Source organism: Lepidochelys kempii, chromosome 18, assembly GCF_965140285.1.
Source record: "Lepidochelys kempii isolate rLepKem1 chromosome 18, rLepKem1.hap1, whole genome shotgun sequence".
Lineage (NCBI taxonomy): Eukaryota > Metazoa > Chordata > Testudines > Cheloniidae > Lepidochelys > Lepidochelys kempii.
In genome coordinates, this window is record NC_136397.1 from 9,733,380 (window position 1) to 9,754,193 (window position 20,814).

Below are 20,814 nucleotides of genomic sequence, written 5' to 3' on the forward strand. Positions count from 1 at the left end.
GCTGTTCAGGCTTTGCAGCAAGATGTGCATTGGCAGCCTCCCAAGCATGAGCACTATACCTAATTTGTATTATAATTTACATACAGTTTTAAATCAGAGACAAATGCGGGTATTTGTAGAGCCAAGACATGCACTTGCAGACCTCAAAGCATCAATGGCAAAACTGTTAACACTTCTCAGAAATCAGCTTAATGAATTGTCTGATTTAGTTTTTAGGTGGTCACTCAGTATGGAATGTAGACTTCAGTTTGCTCCATGAAGAAATGAAAGACTGTTCAAATGTTTTCAAGGAAAATTGCACAAATGGCTACAGTAGAACCTCAGAGTTACAAACAACTTCCATTCCTCAGGTGTTTGTAACTCCGAACAAAATGTTATGGCTGTTCTTTCAAAAGTTTAAACTGGACATTGGCTTAATACAGCTTTGAAACTTTATTATGCAGAAGAACAATGCTGCTTTTAACCATCTTAATTTAAAGGAACTCTTTCTGTGCTTGTTTCATTTACCTTGTCAACTTTTTTTTTTTTTAAACTTTCCTCTTTAGTAGTTTATGTTTAACAGTTCTGTACTTATTTGCCCCCCCTCTTTTTGGGGGGAAGGGGGGTGAGGGGTTCCTGCTGCTGCCTGATTGCATACTTCTGGTTCCAAATGAGGTGTGTGGTTGACCACTCAGTTCATAACTCAGGTGTTTGTAACTCTGAGGTTCTACTATATCTTCCACAAGTAAATGCCATTACCTGCATGTACAGAAAGTCAAAAGGTGCATTCACAAGATTTGGAGACCAGCCCACTGCAAGTCAGATTAGTTGAGCTTTGGTCTGTGCCTCTTCAGATTCAGAAAGTAGGTTTACAGACGCACTGAGTTCTGTCCCTTTGACAGACTAATCTTTTATTTAAGAACCTAAGGGCTTCTGAGAAATCTGAAAGGTTTAAGGTCTGTAGACACGGACATGCCACCTGTGGGGAGGCAAAAGATACCTACAGTACCTCCACAGGCTGCACAGCACTGGTTGTTCGCTTAACTCTGCTTTCATGCCTTCTGCCAGTTAGGCTACATTATTGCTGAGCATGAACAGAATTAGTCTATTCAAACAAAAATAAAACTAGAGTTAGTTTCAGTCCTCTATTGTAAAAAGCCTCCAATCTAGCTACCAGAGAAGCAATTATTTGGGCTACCTATGTCAGTGCTAAGTAGTAGGCTTTCCCTAATTTAATCCCTTCCGGTAAACAGGCCTTTTACACTGCACTAATTTTCTAAATTAGACTACAGAGCCTATGATAGGACACTCCTAGTATAGGCATATCAGCAACTGAGGGGCAGGGCAGAGCAATACTGCTTTAGGAGATCTTTGGGTGATCTGAAAGTGACAGAAATAGCTTGGATTTCACTCAGACTCAGCTGCATCCTGTAATGAAACTGGTTAATTATTTGGCTGCACAGTCCCCCTCCAGCTGGATACACCTGGTAGGTCAGTAAATTGGTTTCACTGGAATATCAATTCACCATTCACAATTTTGCTCAAGGTGCCTAGATACCAAGCAAGTATTCATAATTGCAATACAGAAGCAAGATTAATGAAGTTCTTAACAGCAAGAAGGCCTTAAAATGGTTTGGTTTTATTAGAAGCCAAATTTTAAATATTTACAGGAACCTAAGATACAAATTGCACCTCATTCAAAATTAAACATAGAAGTTGCTGGTTGCACAGAGACACCAGGCAGAAAGTTGGTTTGGTCATACATGTCCATGAGACACCCCAAGTGACCACACTTTATCCAGCAATACTGTCATTTTGACAGTCATATTGAGAAAATTTAAGTCTTCAACAGTTTTCAAACGCAATGATTCATTCTAGAGAGTTTCTAGGAATATTCTTACATGTGTGCCACAAATACCTCACAAAGAACTATAATAATGTTTCAGTCTAGTTAAGCCACTAGTCCCATCATATTCAAGTACAATTTGATTGGGACCAAACCATGTTTCTGTGACACACTGCAATACGTGTGGAGTACAGAACTAGCCCAGTTCCTAACACATTTCAGCTCCATTTACGCTGCAAAGCTCCTTTCCCCAATCCCCCTATGATAGTATGTGTATACTAGGGATGTAAATATCATTTAAAAAGTTAACTGTTTAAACTATTAAAAATATGTCATTTAAATGGTTAGCCCATTAAGGGACTGGCTGGCGTGGGGCTGCTGGGGCCAGCCATCCAGCGCATGGTTAATGGTTAAGGCGGGTTAACCAGTAAGATTAATACTTACCGGTTCACCTTTTACATCCCTAATGCATACTGGCATTTTAATCCTCCATTGTGGACTGAGCCTAGATCTATCCAAACTAGGTTTTAAGAGTAGCCCAGAAGATCATTTTAAGAACTATTGTGTTCTCTCCACATAGACTTGTCTAACACAGCCTAGGCAATTTTAAATGCCAACACCATTTAATCCCCAATGTAGATAAATCAGTTTCCAAAGCAACATTTCTGAAAAAGGCAAGGTGTTAGAAAACTCTACTTATCTTCAAGGACCAGGAATACTCAACCAACAGGTGGTTTATTTATTTTAAAAGTTGCAGACCTGTTCTCTAGGTTGCAAGTCAAGTGATTTCAAGTCTGTTCACCCCATTTGAGCTCTGGATTACTATTTTCCAGCTTTGTTGTGCCAACACCAAAGGTTTTGTGTTTTTAAGTTAAATGATACACTCTACTTCTCAACTAGCCTGTCTTTTTAATCCTAGCCAACTCTCAGGGCTCACAGGTAAAAGACATTTGCTGCTCCCTTTTGAAAATGACGTATAGGAGAAGAACTACTGTTAAGAGAATTTCAGCCAAAGGAATGTTTACTGCCATCTCTGTACAATAAGTAATATTCAGTGGTTTCTGTTAAACTGTAGAACTCCCAATTCCTCCACCTCCTTCCATTCCCTCTATGGCAACAAGATGCCATGGAGGTTAGCTTTTCAGGCAAGTAGGGAGGGAAGGTGCTCAATCAGAGTACTACATAAAAATTCCATTAACTTTACCATATCCCCAGTAGTCTATTCCCTACCTCTAATATAATTTCTCCATGGCATCCATTCAAGTATTCTGCCAGATACTATCAAGGGTCATTTTTAACGACCACTTACAAGTGTGCTATCCATTTCCCAACCCCTCTCACCAGTCCACCTCGCTACATTTTCTTGTATATTCTGGATTGGCAGTACAATTAAGTAATGAGGGTTCAGGATACTCTTGGTTGCTGATTGTTTTCAGGCTTATTAGATAGGAAGGTGAAAAATGGCAAGCTAAGTTGAAAGTACTCCAGACCAGACTGCTGGCCCTTGACTTCTTTCATCTACGTGTCGTACAACTTGAGAAAAATAGCCCAGGTGGTTTTCATTATCAGCTCTGACACTTGGGATCATACTCAATGTACGTGTTTAGAGCAATATGCTGTTATATTGATATTGTAGGTGGGACTTCAACCTAGATGAAAGAGCAAGTGTTGGATGTCCACTTGAAGGATCTCAGATGAAAAAGAAAAATTGTTGGACTCCAAGTTTAAGCAGAAACTTGTTTTCAAGTAAGTGTGGAACTGCTGTATGATTTTTATCCTTGATTCAGTGGAATCCAGAATAAAAGGAGATACTTTGGGGCACTGGGTCCAAGTCATACTGCTGTCCAGTGAGTGTCCCACTTGGCCGATACTCTTGTTGGGAGAAACAATCCATTACTGATAGATTGTCAATGTTTCTCTTTAGAAGGGCCTCTGCTAAAGAAGCCATCTCCATTATTGTTCTGCTCCGATCGCTCAAGGAAGATAGGATTATGGAAAAGTAGTTTGACATTACCTGGAGCACTGAGATTGCCTTCAGCCATTTCATTGGGATATAGGCCTAGATATGGTGAAGAGATTGGCTAACAAGACTTGCACAATGTGTTAAACAAAGATCAAGTGTTCGTGGTATTTTTAGGAGGTTCGGGGCTTTTGATTCCACACAGACCATACAATGCAACACATAGGTTGATATTAACATTGAGAAGCCAGGTGCTCAAGTAGCTCTATTCTTCTGAGAGGAGCTATAGGGAATAGGATTGGTAAATTACATGCTGGCTCCAAGGGCCCTCCTGTGGGAAACTAATCTGCCAACCCTCCTGTTAAGAGGAGAGGAAGTGGTTCAGATTTCACTGCCATCAGTGTACTGATGTCAATCTGAAATGCTGAGCATGTTGAATGTCAGTGCTATCTGACCTAGTTCAATCCAGGTGAAACAGAGGTAAGGATGGTAGTGTCTAATGCGGCAACCAAAGATAACCATTCCTTCATTTAAGCTCAGTAAGAGCTGTGATTTAATTGCTGTCATCTGGTGCCAAGAAGAGTCCTATAAACAGGAAAAAGTAATCATTGCAAAAAGTAATCATTGCCCAATAAATACAGCATTAAGATTAACGTTTGTATACAATCAACTAACACTGAGAAATGGCTGACCACCTGCCCTCACAGTGGTACATTGGAGTTTGCTATCTAGGGGGTCTACTGGATCCCTGATGGTTTCTTCATGGCTAAGTGCAGTATGCAAATCTCCATCTTTGCTTGGTAGGGATTAGTCTTCAAGACATGTAGCTCCCGCCAGTTATTCAGACCTTGTTAATTTCAGATTGGATTACTGCAATGCACTTTATATGCAGCAGCCACTTGTAAAATGTAGCTAAGACAGTTGGTGGAGTCTCAAGCTTGGAAACAGCATCAGCTTCCACTTAATTTCCTGGTGAAATTCAAGCTGTTTGTATTGGTTTAATAAGTGGTTTGAGTCACATATCTGGAGATACCACTCTCCTTGTAGTGCAGCTCATTGGGGATAAACTGAATCCCTAGATTAGAAAGTGAGCGCATTTGACTCTGGAATTCCCTGGACACGAAGAATCCAAGGCTTTTTTTGAGGTGGGTTAAGAACCAAGGGGTTAAATCTGTGTGTGTGGTTGTTTTAGTGGGATTTATTTAACTTGACACATTGCCTATTTAAGCAGTATTATTAGCAGGCCTAGAGATGCACGTATTCAACATCTACTAAAAAGAAAAGGAGTACTTGTGGCACCTTAGAGACTAACCAATTTATTTGAGCATAAGCTTTCATGAGCTTCATCATGCATCTGATGAAGTGAGCTGTAGCTAACAAAAGCTTATGCGCAAATAAAATTGGTTAGTCTCTAAGGTGCCACAAGTACTCCTTTTCTTTTTGCGGATACAGACTAACATGGCTGCTACTCTGAAACCTGTCAATATCTACTGTATATTATGTGTTTGGTGCCTCTTTACTACTACTTTAAGGAATGAACTTCATAGTGGGAATACTTCAATCTGCCAATATTTTAAAATTTATACAAGTTCAACAGGAGTTTCTCAATTGCCTGTCCAGTCAGAGCTGAGGAGCACACAGAAAGAAAGAGGAGAAAAGCAAAGCTAAATTCCTACAGTGCAGTCACACATGCACTGGGAGTATGTTTTGGAAAAAAAGTTATTTTTCTTGACCTTGTCATAATCACTACGATTTCTGCACCAATGTTTATCTTTGGAATACTAGAAGGGATGTTTATTTATAAAACTTGCCATTAAACATGACAATGTAATTTAATTGCTGTCATCTGGTGCCAAGAAGAGTCCTATAAACAGGAAAGTTTCTGCAAAAAGTAATCACTGCCCAATAAATACAGCATTAAGATTTAATTGATTGCATACAAGCATTACATTGAGAAATGGCTGGCCACCTGTCCTCTCCCCGACTTCCCTCCATTGCCACTTTTCCCATTTTATTCTTTTAGGTACTTGCACTTCAGCCTGACACCTTTTCAAACAGTTCCAGCAATTTTCAAAAAGAGGTAAATTAAGAACTTTTAATAAACTGGTTAAGTGTTGATTTCATCCAGGATGGAGCAATGTGAATCACTGATTTTAAAGCACAATTTAAGTTATGGGTTTTTTTAAATGCACTGATTTAAAATCAGGCCAAAGCTTTTTAAAACTAAATTTGAAAAATTATACTAATACATTTTAATCTAAAGTTGCAACAAAGTGCTCATTTTGTTAGATGCTTCTACTAGTTCAAAGTCATGAATTTTGTAAGAGTGCTATAGCTAAAGACTAAAAAAAGTTAAGGCCCTAATCCAAACATTTAACCAGATAAACAACTATATTCAGGCCAGTCCTTGCCTACCGACAGCCCCCCAACCTGAGCAAATACTCACCAGCAACCACACAACAGAACCACTAACCCAGGAACCTATCCTTGCAACAAAGCCCGTTGCCAACTGTGTCCACATATCTATTCAGGGGACACCATCACAGGGCCTAATCACATCAGCCACACTATCAGAGGCTCGTTCACCTGCACATCTACCAATGTGATATATGCCATCATGTGCCAGCAATGCCCCTCTGCCATGTACATTGGCCAAACCAGACAGTCTCTACATAAAAGAATAAATGGACACAAATCAGATGTCAAGAATTATAACATTCAAAAACCAGTCGGAGAACACTCCAATCTCTCTGGTCACTCGACCTCAGACCTAAAGGTCGCAATATTAGAACAAAAAGACTTCAGAAAACAGACTCCAACGAGAGACTGCTAAATTGGAATTAATTTGCAAACTGGATACAATTAACTTAGGCTTGAATAGAGACTAGGAGTGGATGGGTCATTGCACAAAGTAAAACTATTTCCCCGTGTTTATCATCCCCTCCCCCCCCCCAGACATTCCTGTTAAGTGCTGGAAATGGCCCACCTTGATTTTCTCCCCCCCACCCCGCTTTCCTGCTGGTAATAGCTCATCTTAAGTGATCTCTCTCCTTACAGCATGTATGATAACACCCATTTTTTCCTGTTCTGTGTGTATATAAATCTCCTCACTGTATTTTCCACTGAATGCATCCGATGAAGTGAGCTGTAGCTCACGGAAACTTATGCTCAAATAAATTGGTTAGTCTCTAAGGTACCACTAGTACTCCTTTTCTTTTTGTGAATACAGACTAACACAGCTTCTACTCTGAAACCTGTATTCATATAAGCGGTCCCATTGACTTTTGAGATTAAGTCAACAAATTTTCAGACTTAATCTCACTCTATAGGAGTAGATCTGTAGGGGTGGGGGCGGATTTTAAGATAAACAGGACACTATACCTCATCCTCTTGACCACTCTTTTTTGCTTTTCATACTGCCCCATGTGCATTGAACAATTGCTCATTTCTTGTCCATCAAGCACTCATCCTCATCCCTTCAAATCTCTGATTAAAACCCACTTCTTCTAGGAATCCTTCGCACTCTCACTTAACTGTTGTCCTATGTATTATCAGATGTAAGCTCTTTGGGTAGGGAACACATCTAAACTGCCACGAAAATTTAAGAAACAAGGTGGGTGAGGTCGTATCTTACACTGGACCAACTTCTAATATCCTGGGACAACATGGTTACAACAACACTGCAAACAATTAAAATGTATTGCCGTTAGCCAGTGCATCTAGGTCTCACACACCGAATTCATAGGTATTATGTGCATGATATGAATGGAGTATTGAGTAAACATGCTAAATTGTATTATTCTTACTCTTGCTCATTTATGCGAAGTATCCCACAATACTTTGTGACAGTACAACTCAGTATTTGGCCTAGGTGGATAGGAAATCTGTAAGACAAAATTCATTAATGCTTTACCCTGCTATGTGTGTGAAGTGCCTTCCAGTTTGTAAACATGTTTGAAAACAAGAGATAGAAGGTGTACATCAGGTACCAGAAAAATGAGGCAACTGGGAAATAATCTTGCATGGTGTAAAAAGTGATACTTAACTTGAAAACAGGCACCCCATATGTAAGTGGTTTTAGGGGTATAACCCCGGGAGCACAACTTCCGTGTAAGATAAAAACTGAACATGCTGTGAGAATCTGCTTCCTGGGATGGGTTAACTGTATTAACTTGTCTGAAGACAAAACAGTACAGGAAAGAAAATTTGGGTGAGCTTGGTTATTTAGTCTCTTGAACATTAATACCAATCAACTGGCTACACATTTTAACCAATGCAGCACGATATAAATATTGGATATGTTTGCCAGAACTCCATTTGCACACCTTCAACGTTACTCCACTGTGCAGCACTCTACCAGCATCCGTTAGACCTTCACAGTGGTCCAGGACAATAGACCCTGGAAATTAAATCTGTTTCTCCGAGTCAACTAGAGAACAAATGGTCATCTTCTACACAGAACATGGAACATTTTGCTAACTGCTAAAGGATATCTGTTCTGCAAATCTGACACATTAGCCACACTGAACTTAAGGCAAAGATAGACCAGAATGCCATCTTGAGACCATTCTTTTTGAAAAACGGTATTTAGAACACCTGCAAATGCTTCATATATTTGTTAGGCTTTGATATGAGCTAGCAGAGATCTGATGAGGTGTGTATCTATCAAAAGAACAAGTTGTTTTAGTTAGGAGTATTTTGGTAAGGAACAGCTGTCATCTATAAAAAGAAACCAAAGGCTGCAAGAGAGTGGGCTTTAGGAAGTCTCCTGAGAACAAAGCTATCTTTCAGAGTGTTGCCTTCTAGGAACCACAATTGTTAACACTTGTCAGATGCATTAAGTGTATTATAGCCACGGCTGTCAGCACCACCAGTATTAAGGCTGCCTGACACTTTTCCATTATAAGACCCTGTTTTCAGTTGCTTATAAAAACTTTGCCAAACTAACCAGTTGGGCTGAAGTTTTGCATAGTGGTTGCCTGCCTCAGGCTAAATTTTTTTATGAAAGTTATAGCCAGAGTAGTTCAGCTATTAGAGAAAAATATGTTTCACCCATATTAAATTCGGGTGACCTTGTTCACCCATGTTAAATTCAGGCAACCTTAATTTTTGCATTTCTTAACTTGAGGGTTTGAATTTGCAAGCCTAACAGTATCTTAACATAGTATTTTCATATTACACCTCTCTATTGTATTTCTCTCCATTCTTTCTAAGGCCTGGTCTACACTAAATGTTAGATCAACCCAGCTACATTATGTCACTCAACCTGTGACCTTTCACACTTCTGAATGACTTAATTAAGCCAATCTAACCCACACTGTAGTCAGAGCTATGTTGACAGAATTCTTCCGTCTACCTAGCTATCACTGACACCCTGGCACCCCCGTATTCAACGTGGTCATGTCATTAGGATATTAGGGGGGGGGATAGCTCAGTGGTTTGAGCATTGGCCTGCTAAACCCAGGGTTGTGAGTTCAATCCTTGAGGGGGCCATTTAGGGATCTGGGGCAAAAAAAAATAAAATAAAGCTGGGGCTTGGTCCTGCTTTGAGCAGGGCGTTGGACTAGATCTCTTGAGGTCCCTTCCAACTCTGATAGTCTATGAGTCTATATGTTTTGTACAAAGTATGCCTTGAGAGGTATTCTAAAAAGTCTTGATCTGCTAGACATTAGATCTCATTGGATTGTATGTGCTATCATCATATGTGAAGTTATGAAGTTTGGCTGTGTGTGTTACTGAAACATGTGGCGAGGTTGAAAACACCCACAAGCAGCCTTTCAGGTACAACAGTAAAAAGGCCAAACAACGTGAATGGCTTATTGAGGAAATGCACACAAGCACAAGGATTACCCCAGGAACTGTGTACAACAGAAACTTCTCAGAGATAGCACTACACAATGGGAACTGTTGGACCCAGGTCAAAGCAAGAGAGCTTTCCAGCAACTGAGAAGAAGATATAAAATGGGAAAGGACATCATGTCGTCACCTCACTCTCCCTGCAACAACACACCTGGAAACACCTGAGGAACAAAGACTTAACTGGTGGAAGTGATAGTCCCAGGCTAAAGGGATTTCTAGCCTGTGTATGAATACCTTTACTTCTCAACTTGGGCTTCCCAGGTTGTTTGTACACCTCTACCCTGATATAATGGTGGAGTGGCGGCAGCACGCTCAGGGGAGGAGACGGAGGTGACCTGAGTTGGGGAATGGTTCTTCTGTGCCCGCCCCGCCACTTGCTGCGGCCCTCCCACCCCAGCTCATCTCTGCTCTGCCTCCTCCCACGAGTTCGCTGCAGCTCCACTTCTCCCCCCTCCCAGGCTTGCTGCACTAATGAGCTGAGGGGAAATCTCAGCTTCGTAAGCACAAGTGTGCACAGTCCTCTTCACATTGATGGAGAGGCAGACCAAGTGTTAAACCCACATACTGGCCAGATTTGATCAGGGCAGGATAGTACTGCCCTGGGGTCCTAGGCTGGAAGGCTAGCAGTTACCCAGTTGCAGTTACATGCGGGCCCTCTGTGTCCCTACCTCTGTGAATGCTGGTGAAAGTGCAAGCTTGGAGGGCTTTGCAGCTTGTCACAGCAATACAGCGGGAGCCCAGGCTGGTGGGTCAGGGGGTTCAGTGGTAGCCCAGTTCCAGGTGGCACCCCGGGGGGAACCCATCACAACCACCTATCAGGGAGGTGGATTACCTAAGCCAATGGGAGAACCACTCCGATCAGCATAAACAGCATCTACACTGAAGCGCTGTAGCATTTCTAATATAGACATGCCCTAGCCCTTCTCTCTCTCTCTCTCTCCCCCCCAGGATCAGATTTGTGTCATTGCCTTTGTACAGAATGGCTGACCAGCAAGAGCATTAGCTCAAAACCTGAAATATCCTAAAACAGTTGTGAAAAGGTGTAATCTAGATCAGTGATTTTCAAACTTTCAACATATGTACTTTTGGGGGTGTGTGTGTTAAGAGATCGCTTTGTGACTTGGGAGTCATTATAGACAGCTCAGTGAATATCTCTTCAGTCAAAAAAGCAAACATGTTAAGGATGCAGAAAGAATGGGATCAAGAAGATGGAAAACTATAATGCCGTTATATAAATCCACAGTGTAACCTCATCTGGAATACAGCATACAGTACTAGTCACTCCATCTTAAAAAGGGATATTGCAGAACTAAATGGGGCTCAGAGAATGGTCTGGAAAAAACCTCACATGAAGAGACTGAAAAGATTGGGATAGTGTTCTTGCTAAAGTAAACAAAACAAAACACAAAGATGTAAAATGAATGTGGGGGGGGGGGAAGAACAGGAGCATCTGTTTTCCCTGTCTCATAACACAGGAACAAGGGGACAATGAAACTAAAAGGTAGCAAATTCAGCACAGATAAGGACACTTATGGGTAATTAGACTGTGGAACTCATTGCCACAGGAAGTCATTGGTAAGCTTGTCTTCAAAATTCAAAGAGAGTCTGGACATTTATATGGCTGGACACCCAGAGTTATAAGAGCAAATGCTAAATTCTGGAAGCGATATTAAACCTCTTGTTTCAGGGTTTAAGCTAATCTCTAACTGTTAGAGCTCCAGCTGAGACCTTATGTGAAGAGCTCTGTGTAGCTCAAAAACTTGTCTCCTTAACCAACAGAAATGGCTCCTCCCACTTTGTCTCCCACCAACATGGCTACATGAACACTGCAAACAAGGAGTGAGAGTAACTGAGAGCTAATAAGAATGTTTTTCCCCCATTAGCTCTAGAAGTTATCTGCCAAATTAGAAGCACTCTAACAAATAGCTCTCTAGTCGTACATTGTACTGAATTTCTCTTTTCTTCTCCCCTATTAAAGAAGTCCTGGCTCACAAAGCATCACTAGATATCAGTTTACTGCCACTCATTGTAACAGTTTAGAAAACCCAATGATGTGGTGGACTACAAATACACAAAAACTTTTAAAATTAAAGTGGTGTCACAAAAATCTTACCAGGCTGAACTTAAAGCAATGGAAATGTAAGAACCGACCTGAGAAGTAATGGGAGAGTTTAATAAATTGCAAAGACATGGATTCCTCCCACTACTTCCTTCAATCTCCCGATAAAGGAAAGTAATCTCTCCAACTGCTTGGTTTTGACTTAGTAAAAAAATACTTATCAGATTTATGACTTCTACAATACTTCTAACTATTCAAGTTTTTACCAAAAAATTCTGAGATTTTATAAAAGCCATTATTTGGTTTTTACTGATTTTCATCTGAATTTTGGGTCCTGGGAGTTCTGGCACTCCCAACTCTAGCATCCAGAAAGAGAGGTGGCAGCTCAGTAACCGTCATCGCTCCTTTCAGAATGGGAAACTAATCTGGACTGGGGGGGGGGGGGGCGGTGCCGGGCGCCACCCATGGTTCCAGCTACACTCTGAAAGGAGATCTGGCACCTTGATAACCAAGTTGGTCCTGGTTACCAAGCCATCATCTCTTCCAGAGCAGGGCGTCAGCTCAGAAGTATCAGAATGGCTTCAGCACTAGTGTTCATACTGTTTGTCAATCCTATGCCCACATACACGTTATCAGCTTTAAAAAGATAACTATCCATGGTATCAGCATTTGACAAAACAAAAAACAAAAAGACACCCCACCTGTGAGCTACTTTCTTGCTAAAATGGGTTGAAAATGAAACATGCCATCCAGCTACCTTTCAGAACATAAGGGTTTGGGGTTTGTTTTTTGAAAGTTTACAAGACAGGAGTGATTTACTTCAACACTTACATAGAAAACTGCAGTTATTTTGCACCTGTTACAAAAATTTTAAAAAGGGTTACAAACACTGAAGTCCCCACAAAGTTTTAAACAAAAACTGAAAACAAAAAAGGCATCATATTCCTAATCTTGAAAATACCTTTCAACTTATTCACGGCTCTGAAGACATTAGCTTATATTATCTAGTTTGGCCCAGCTATTGTAGACAGAGTACAAGCTTTCTCCTACCCCATACTCTAAAAGCAAAACAGGTTCTTGTTCAAAACTATCATTAAGAACAGATCTGAGGTGCACTACTGGAAGGACCAGCATTTACTCTGCAAAACTGTTCATGAGTAAGGATATGATTTCATCATGGAGCTCTGGGCTGTCAGCCTGCCCCTCTCCCATGGGTGGTGGGGGGTTCCAGGCTGTCAGCCAGCCCCCTAGACAGGTCACAGGCTTTTGTCAATTTTTGTTTATTGCCTGCAACCTGTCTGTGACTTTTACTAAAAATAATCATGACAAAATCTTAACCTTACTCATGAATTATTTTTCAGACGTTATTTTGCCATATGCTTAACACTAGAAGTTTTTTTTGCATAATTTCATCTTTTGGCAAGTTAAATTAAAGACTTAATCCCTCCTAGTTAAACAGATTTTCAACTAATTTTCAAACAGCTACTTGATGTACAGTTTGATCTCTGCAATGCCCTTATAAACAACTCCAGGACTTGACCTAGAAGGACTGCCCTTAACTACACTGGTTTTGAACAGTCATCCTGCAAGATATTTTGGTAAGTATTCAGTCACTTGTGTGAAAGTTGGTCAACTGCTAGTGTTACAAACAAGATTAGAGGAAGTGTACCCTGTGCATTTAATAACACTTCACCATCCACCCTGTTTAGTTCATTTCCTGTTTTGGGGACGGTCATTCACACAGCAGCAAGGGAGGGAAACTTCTACATAAAGTGATTGTAAAACCAAAAGAATTGTCAGGGGAATTCATGTGCACATAAAGCACCAAAAGTACTTTTCACAAATTTCAAGCTGATTAGGTTTTAAGATGATGTCTCTCTGGATATGTTTTCTGACTTGAGTTGGCTTTCACCTTTCGCAGTGAAGAAAAAGCCTTTAGAAGTAAATGCTTTCTAAATGAAAGGTATTCTGGGATTTTTAGGTAATTTAATCTTACTGCAACAGTGCAGGATATTGATCCTAAAGCTTAAGTGTATGAAAAAAAGCTTATGCTTTTTCTTCTCTCAATGCAAGAGATAAAAAACTTGTAAGTTCACACTTGGACAATTCTGCAACTCAGTTTGCAAGAAGCTTGAATACAAGGCATGTGCCTCTCGACACTGAGTGACAGCACTTTGAGAAGACATGAGACCTTTTAGGGTACGTCTACACCACAATTAAAATCCCAAGGCTGGCCCATGCCAGCTAACTGAGGCTTGCAGGACATAGGGCTGTTTAATTGCAGCATAGGCTTCCAGGCTCAGGCTGCAGCCCAAGCTCTGGGACCCTCCAAACTCAGAGTCTTAAAGCCCAGGCTCCAGCCTGAGCCCAAAAGTATACACTGCAACCTGCAGCCCAAGCTGTGAGAGCCCAAGTCAGCTGCCACAGGCCAGCCAGGGGAGTCTGACTGCAGGGCGGACATACCCAGAGAGAGCACACAACTTTATACCTGCTTGGAGCTTCTCATTAAAATCATTCAGTTTTAGGCCTTGTTATTTGACACTAATGAACCATGAGAGAGCGTCCATTGCTACAAAAGTCTGTGCTAAGCGATCTGACAGAATAGGGTCAATCTAGTGCTTTTACAAGAAATAGAATGACAATGATCTCATCTGCATTTCATATTTGGAACCTGTTTTCCATTGCAAGCTGTAGAAACAAAGGTCAACTTGGGTTTGCAATTCAAACTGCTTCCCTTGGAAGGCTGTTTCAGAACTTCACTCCTCTGATGGTTAGAAACCTTCATCTAATTTCAAGTCTAAGCTTCCCGACGGCCAGTTTATATCCATTTGTTCTTGTGTCCACATTGGTACGGAGCTTAAATAATTCTTCTCCTTCGGTGGTATTTATCCCTCTGATATATTTATAGAGAGCAATCGTATCTCCTCTCAGACTTCTTTTGGTTAGGCTAAACAAGCCAAGCTCTTTGAGTCTCCTTTCATAAGACAGGTTTTCCATTCCTCGGATCATCCAGTAGTCTGGAAAGGTTGAGAGCCAGAGTCTAGATAATATTTTTATTGCCTGTGCCACAAACACAGCAAGAGGAGAGTAGCAAACTGCAGCCACGAGTCATCTGAAGTAACGACAAGCCACTTTTAATTCAAGTATGCACCAATACAAAAATAACCAGGGAAATCAGGTAGCAGGATATCAGTTTCAAACTGAGTACCTCCGTCAGCTGGAAAGACGGCCAAGTACCAGTTAAACAACCAAAAAGATCATCTTCTTACAGAAGAACAAAATTAATAGTGGGCTCTGGATTACTAACGGTATATTTGCACTGCAGAGTTAACCTTGGCTCTTACTCAGGTGTTGCCCCAACCCCTTCTTGTCCTCATACAAAAGTCTTTCACGTAAGTGATGCTTTCAACCAGGATTAGCAAGCATAGCAAGAGGTGTAGTTTGCTTTCTCACAAGCTGGTAACCAGTCCACTTTGCAGTGAAGACACACAGACACAACCCCTCGAGAGATCTGAGTTGGAAGGGCCCTTGCTGAAGTAGTGTTGCCCACATAGCATCTTCTACTTGGATGGGTGAAGTCAGAGACCTTATTCCTTTGGTACAGACTGCACATGAAGAGGGAGGCCCCAACTGATCCAAAAAGGAATAGTGGCAGGCCCCTCACTCCCCTCCACAAGTCCAGAAGTGAGATCATGTTTGTGGCACTTGCCACTACTCGTTCAAATTGGAGACAGGTCCATGGCTGGCTAGAGCCACAGAAACAGGGCATGGCCATAGGAACCCTTATATGGTGGTGTGCCCGATTCTCAAATGAATTTTTGTTCTGGCCACAATTTTGACAGTCAAAAATACTATACTAGCAACAGTCTAGTAACATGGTTATTTGGAAGTGTTATGTAAATACAATAAATCTTTTCAATGTAAAGAATATTTACTAAGTTACAATTATTAATTTTTTTAAAAGTTTGTAACAAAATTTCTTATGCCCCCACAAAAGTCACGGTGCCCACACTTCACTGGACTAGGGCCCCAGATTGCCTAAGCTGAGCAGGGAGCTGTGCCAGGTCCAGAGTCTCTCTAAATCTAAAGAAAGGCTTTAAAAATACTTACATCAAGCATTGGAACGCCTCCGCTCTGAAACATTTCAATGAAATAGCAACCCAAGTCTACAACTGAGATTTGACACAATACCCAAATTACAAGCAGCAGCACTAACTGTTACCATTTATATTTCACCTGCCACAGTTACCAACATTAAAAGAGAACCCAAGTATAGTTCAGATTTCATCATACCTTTGGAAGTTCAGTAGTATGGATTCTTCATTTTTAGTTTAATTATAGAGGGGATTCAGTTTAATGATTCCCAAGAGAATTTCCAGGCAGTCAACTCTGAGCTGGAGTTAAACTTGAAAAGTCTGCCTACATGACTGGGGCAGAAGCTAGGTTGTTTGGGTATATTAACTGCATTTGTGTTTTCAAACATTTAGATGTTTATAAAATTAAAATTCTAGGTTAACATTTGTTTTTAAAAATTATGCAACATTTGTGTAATTGTGTGCACTCAAACTTCATCATAACTAAACTTTTTGCCTAGAAATGTTTGTGCTTTCTGGACCCTATGCACAATGGAGCAATACAGAGTTTTTCACTCCCCAGAATCCCTGGCAGGGAGACATGGGAAAAGGAAGCCGCTTTTTCACTCCTAGACACTTCCTCCTCACCACACTACTTGATGAGGCCAAGTTCCCCTCGAGTCTTCACATCACATTCCTCCTCCAGTTCTCCTCTTTCAACATAGAAGATTTCTAATACACTTGCTTGTCTACTGTCTAACTCCAGTCGATGAGGAGTCCTAAATATTTCTCCCATCAGAGTGCTCCATGGTTTAAAACTTACCCATTCCTGCAAGTATAATATGATATTTGGGTTTGATAAACTACCACAGTTGAGCACATACACGCACATCACAAAACCATGAGATGATAGGAGAAGTGACAGGCAACTTTTGCTTAAGTTGCATATACACATCTTTAATTCTATTGCTCCAAATTATCTGAAAAAAAAAAAAAAAAAAAAAAAAGATGTATACCTAAATTTGTTAGTCTCTAAGGTGCAATAAGTCCTCCTTTTCTTTTTGCAGATACAGACTAACACAGCTGCTACTCTGAAACCTAATTTGAATAAGCATCATTGAGGTGAAAACAGAGCTTAGCACAGAAGTTTGAAGCCCACCTTAACCAGGAGGTAAATACAAACACCTTTCATAACTCCACAAGACCTTTGCCTAAGCATCCCACAATTAATGCTATAAAAATACTATACAATGGTAGATGTCCACTAAAAGTACTGATTCTCTAGAAAGTGAGATCTAAAAAAAACCATCAAACCCCACTCACATAACTTTTAAATCAGTGTATATGATCTAATCATCATATGTAACTATGGTAGAGAAATTCAGGTCCCCATGGAACCTAATTCAAGGGAGAGTAGGGGGTTATTTTTGTTTTACAGTTTGTGTACACAGAACAGTGCTAGAGTAAAAGGAGAATATAGACGCAGATGCACAGACCATATTCAGAAGCAAGCATCTATCCAGTCAAACCTGAATTGGACTGGTATGTTGCACGGTCAAATCTTGTAACAGATCCAGATGTCACTATAGTAGTTCTGTGTCCTCACATCTCTCACCAGCTGTCCATTGCAGAGCAAAGCAGACTGACAGAGAGCATAGTTGACAAAAGTACAAGTAGAAATTTAATAGGGCAGCAATGCCTCCCTCCTCCAAAAGGAGGCATTTCTCTGTGCAAGTACAGTATTAAACGCTCTAAAAATAGAGCCTAAACTCAATATTACACTGTATATTTACTTTTACATCTGGATGCTGAATAGCGTAATGCCACAGGACATCTATACCAAATATGAGGAAGTTATGTCTGAATTACCCTAGTTTAGGGAATGAATTATTCTACAGATCAGTACAGCAGAACAAGCTAAAGAAGGCAGCATTGTGTAAGAGGACATATCATTGGGTTTAACACTAAAGTTGATTTTCAAACTGAATGTCTCAATCTGATCAAAAGCAAGTTTTCAACAAGTTTAAGATAAGTTCATTTACACACTTCATTTGAATACTAAGATTAGGTTGGATATTAGGAAACACTTTCACGAGGAGGGTGGTGAAGCACTGGAATGCGTTACCTAGGGAGGTGGTGGAATCTCCTTCCTTAGAGGTTTTTAAGGTCAGGCTTGACAAAGCCCTGGCTGGGATGATTTAGTTGGGGATTGGTCCTGCTTTGAGCAGGGGGTTGGACTAGATGACCTCCTGCGGTCCCTTCCAACCCTGATATTCTATGATCTCATGTGCTGTTCAAATCATAAGTCAATATTTCCCAAAGGACGGGGTACAAAGGACTAACCAGTGGGCATGGAAGACATAACCTACGACAGTAGGGCTTCAACCTTAACAGGATGGGGTTGAAAGAGGGGTGCATTTGGTTTGATTTTCTTACAGGGGTTGGGAAACAGCTTTCAAAAATTTGGGAAACAGTGTCTTAAGTGAGAAAAGAAAAACTAAACCATCTAATAACACTGGTTTGCTAGCGGCTCCATAAACGAGACTTATTTATTTGTCAAGCACCAATGTGCCTGCACAACAGCCCTTTCCCTGAAAAATCTTTTAAACTGCTTAAATAGCGCACCAAAAACACTTACCCTGGTATCAGCATTATACCCATGCATCACTAGCCATGCTTCAGTGCTTTTTAGCTACCTCACAAATTTTAACAAATGAAGTGCAGGCAATGATTCATTAGACAATTTAAATTGATATTTAATTTGGGGGAGGGGGGGTTACTCATATTTTGTTTACACATCTTTGCACGAGGTAGCAATAACAAAAAACTGGATGTTTGTGAGCACAATTAGAAAAATGTATCAACTATCTTGAACAAGCTACCATTGGAGTTTACGTAGTCTGGCAAGGAAGCTTTTAATTATGCAAGCCATGACTGAATTCCATCCACTGATGACTTACAATGGGGTCTGAGTCTTGGTTGGGGCCCTCTAGAAACTACTGTAATACACAACATAAACATTTAAATTGTACAGCAAGTGCAAACTCTTTATTACCAGCTGATTTGAAGAAAAATAAAGGACTGTGCCTTAAAGTTCTTAAAAGCATCCGTGAAGGTTTCAGATACTGATACTGCATAGGTGTAGTCCCCAAAACAAAGTATTATTCTACAATATCAGTAGTGTCTTCTCAACCAGTCTTCATACAGCTATATTAATTCCCTTTACACCTTCAACTGTAAGATTCAAACTATTCTACCACCACTCTGGGGCCTCAGTCTTGCTATCTGCTGAATGCAGGGACATCCTTCACACATGAAGCTGCATTACCTTAAGTGGGGCTCTACACAGAAATGAGAGTCTGTCCAGGCAAATCCGACTACTACATCAGATCCTTGGTCACTGTTGCCAGTCTTGTACTTGTTTATATCTGAAGTACCTAATGGAATCTATGAAGAGTAAAAATTGCTGTCCATTTTAAACAAAAAGTTTAAAATAATGGGAAGATATTGAGGAAACAGGTTTCAGAGGAAACCGGTTATTCCATTCACTAAACAGGCCTCAGATCTCCTTATACAAGACTGATCAAACCTATGTATCCATATAAGAAAATAAAATTCACAGTCATGATATGGTCTTGCACGTGAGCTGAATTTTGCACATTCTTAGAGCTAAGTACAGACTTTCCTAGGAGGAAAGATCAGCTTATCCTTCAAGATGTTTTCCTAATATCAGGTATTAAAATTATTTACTACATTTTCAGTCCACTTTAATAAAGAAGTCTGCATGTTTTGCTGAGAACCCCAAGCCTTATAATGACAATTCGTGTTTTATAAGTAAGTAGCAGTAACAATTTAGCCCGGCATCTTTGTTAAGGATTGCTACTATATAATCACAATAGCTAATTTTAAAAGCTATAGCTGCAGAGTTACATTTGTTCTTCAGTAAAAATACACAAATCACACTTCCATTTAAAACACAGGATTAGAGTACCAGTCCTGAAAATCTGTAAAGGACTAAACGGTATATGTTCATTTGATAATGTGATAACAGAAATGGACAGTGAACTGTAAAACAAGCTAACTAAACATCTTAACACATGCCCTGTTGACTCCTGAAATCTTGGCATTCAGAAATTAAGCTTTGCAGTAGTTCACAACTTCAGTACCTTGTCCATTACAAACATCAACAAGACTCTCATTCTCACCATTGTAGCTGACATCACCCTTCTAACCTCCTGAGGTCAAGATTTAAAGAGAAGAATAAGTCACTATGTCAGGAACCACACACCACCACGAGTGCAGAGTCCCAAGCACCATTCAGCTCGTGGAGCCTTTTCTTCCTCCTCCAAGCCTCTCCCCTTGCAACACCATGCAGCCCTCGAGGCACCTGCTAACGCACCTATCCCTCAACGCCAAATCACACTAGCAGAGGACCCCTACCCTACCTAATCTCCCCCCCGCCCCAAACATCATGTAGACCCTGGAGCCACCTCTTCCCAGACCCTGCCCAAACCACCACCCAACCCGGTCACAGCCCCTCCCACACTACTCTCCACCCACGAAATCCGCCCTCACTTCCCAGCACCACCTGCCAAGAACTTGCTCAGAGCCCCAGGGAAGCCATGCCCGCTCCGCCCGGGAGCAGGAAGCACAACGGGCCCCGCCTTAGGAAGGGGGCCTCCTCGCCCAGGTCACCCATTGCGAGCCAGGCTGCATGGGGGAAGGATGTGACTGGAGCGAGGGGGACCATGCGACAAACGGGGGGGGGGGATTCCGCCAGGGGACAGGACCGAGCGAGGGGCGACAGCCACCGGGTCCCCAGGGGAAGGGGTCACGGGGAGCTGGGCCCCAGGGCAAGCGTGGGGGCAGCCCCGCTCCGGCGGCCCTCAGCTCCGAGCCGCTCTTACCATGATGGCTCCGCTGGGCTGGGCTCTAGCAACGGCGGCGGCTCCCGGTCCCGTCCGGTCTCTCTCTGAGCCAGGCCGCGGCCCTGCCACTTCCGCCGTGCCCGTTGCCTAGGAGTGCACATCCGGGTCAC

At 41.3% G+C, this 20,814-nt stretch overlaps 1 protein-coding gene across 3 annotated transcripts in view; it reads right to left on the bottom strand.

Annotated features, from left to right (window-relative positions):
• CAPZB (capping actin protein of muscle Z-line subunit beta) overlaps positions 1-20,814 on the bottom strand; it is a 109,380-nt gene extending 88,566 nt beyond the window's left edge. For all 3 annotated transcript variants that reach the window (XM_073316784.2, XM_073316785.1, XM_073316782.1), the window contains exon 1: positions 20,684-20,814. In XM_073316784.2, coding sequence (XP_073172885.1) covers positions 20,684-20,686 — 3 coding nt within the window. In that variant the 5' untranslated portion in view covers positions 20,687-20,814. The remainder of the gene's footprint in view (positions 1-20,683) is intronic.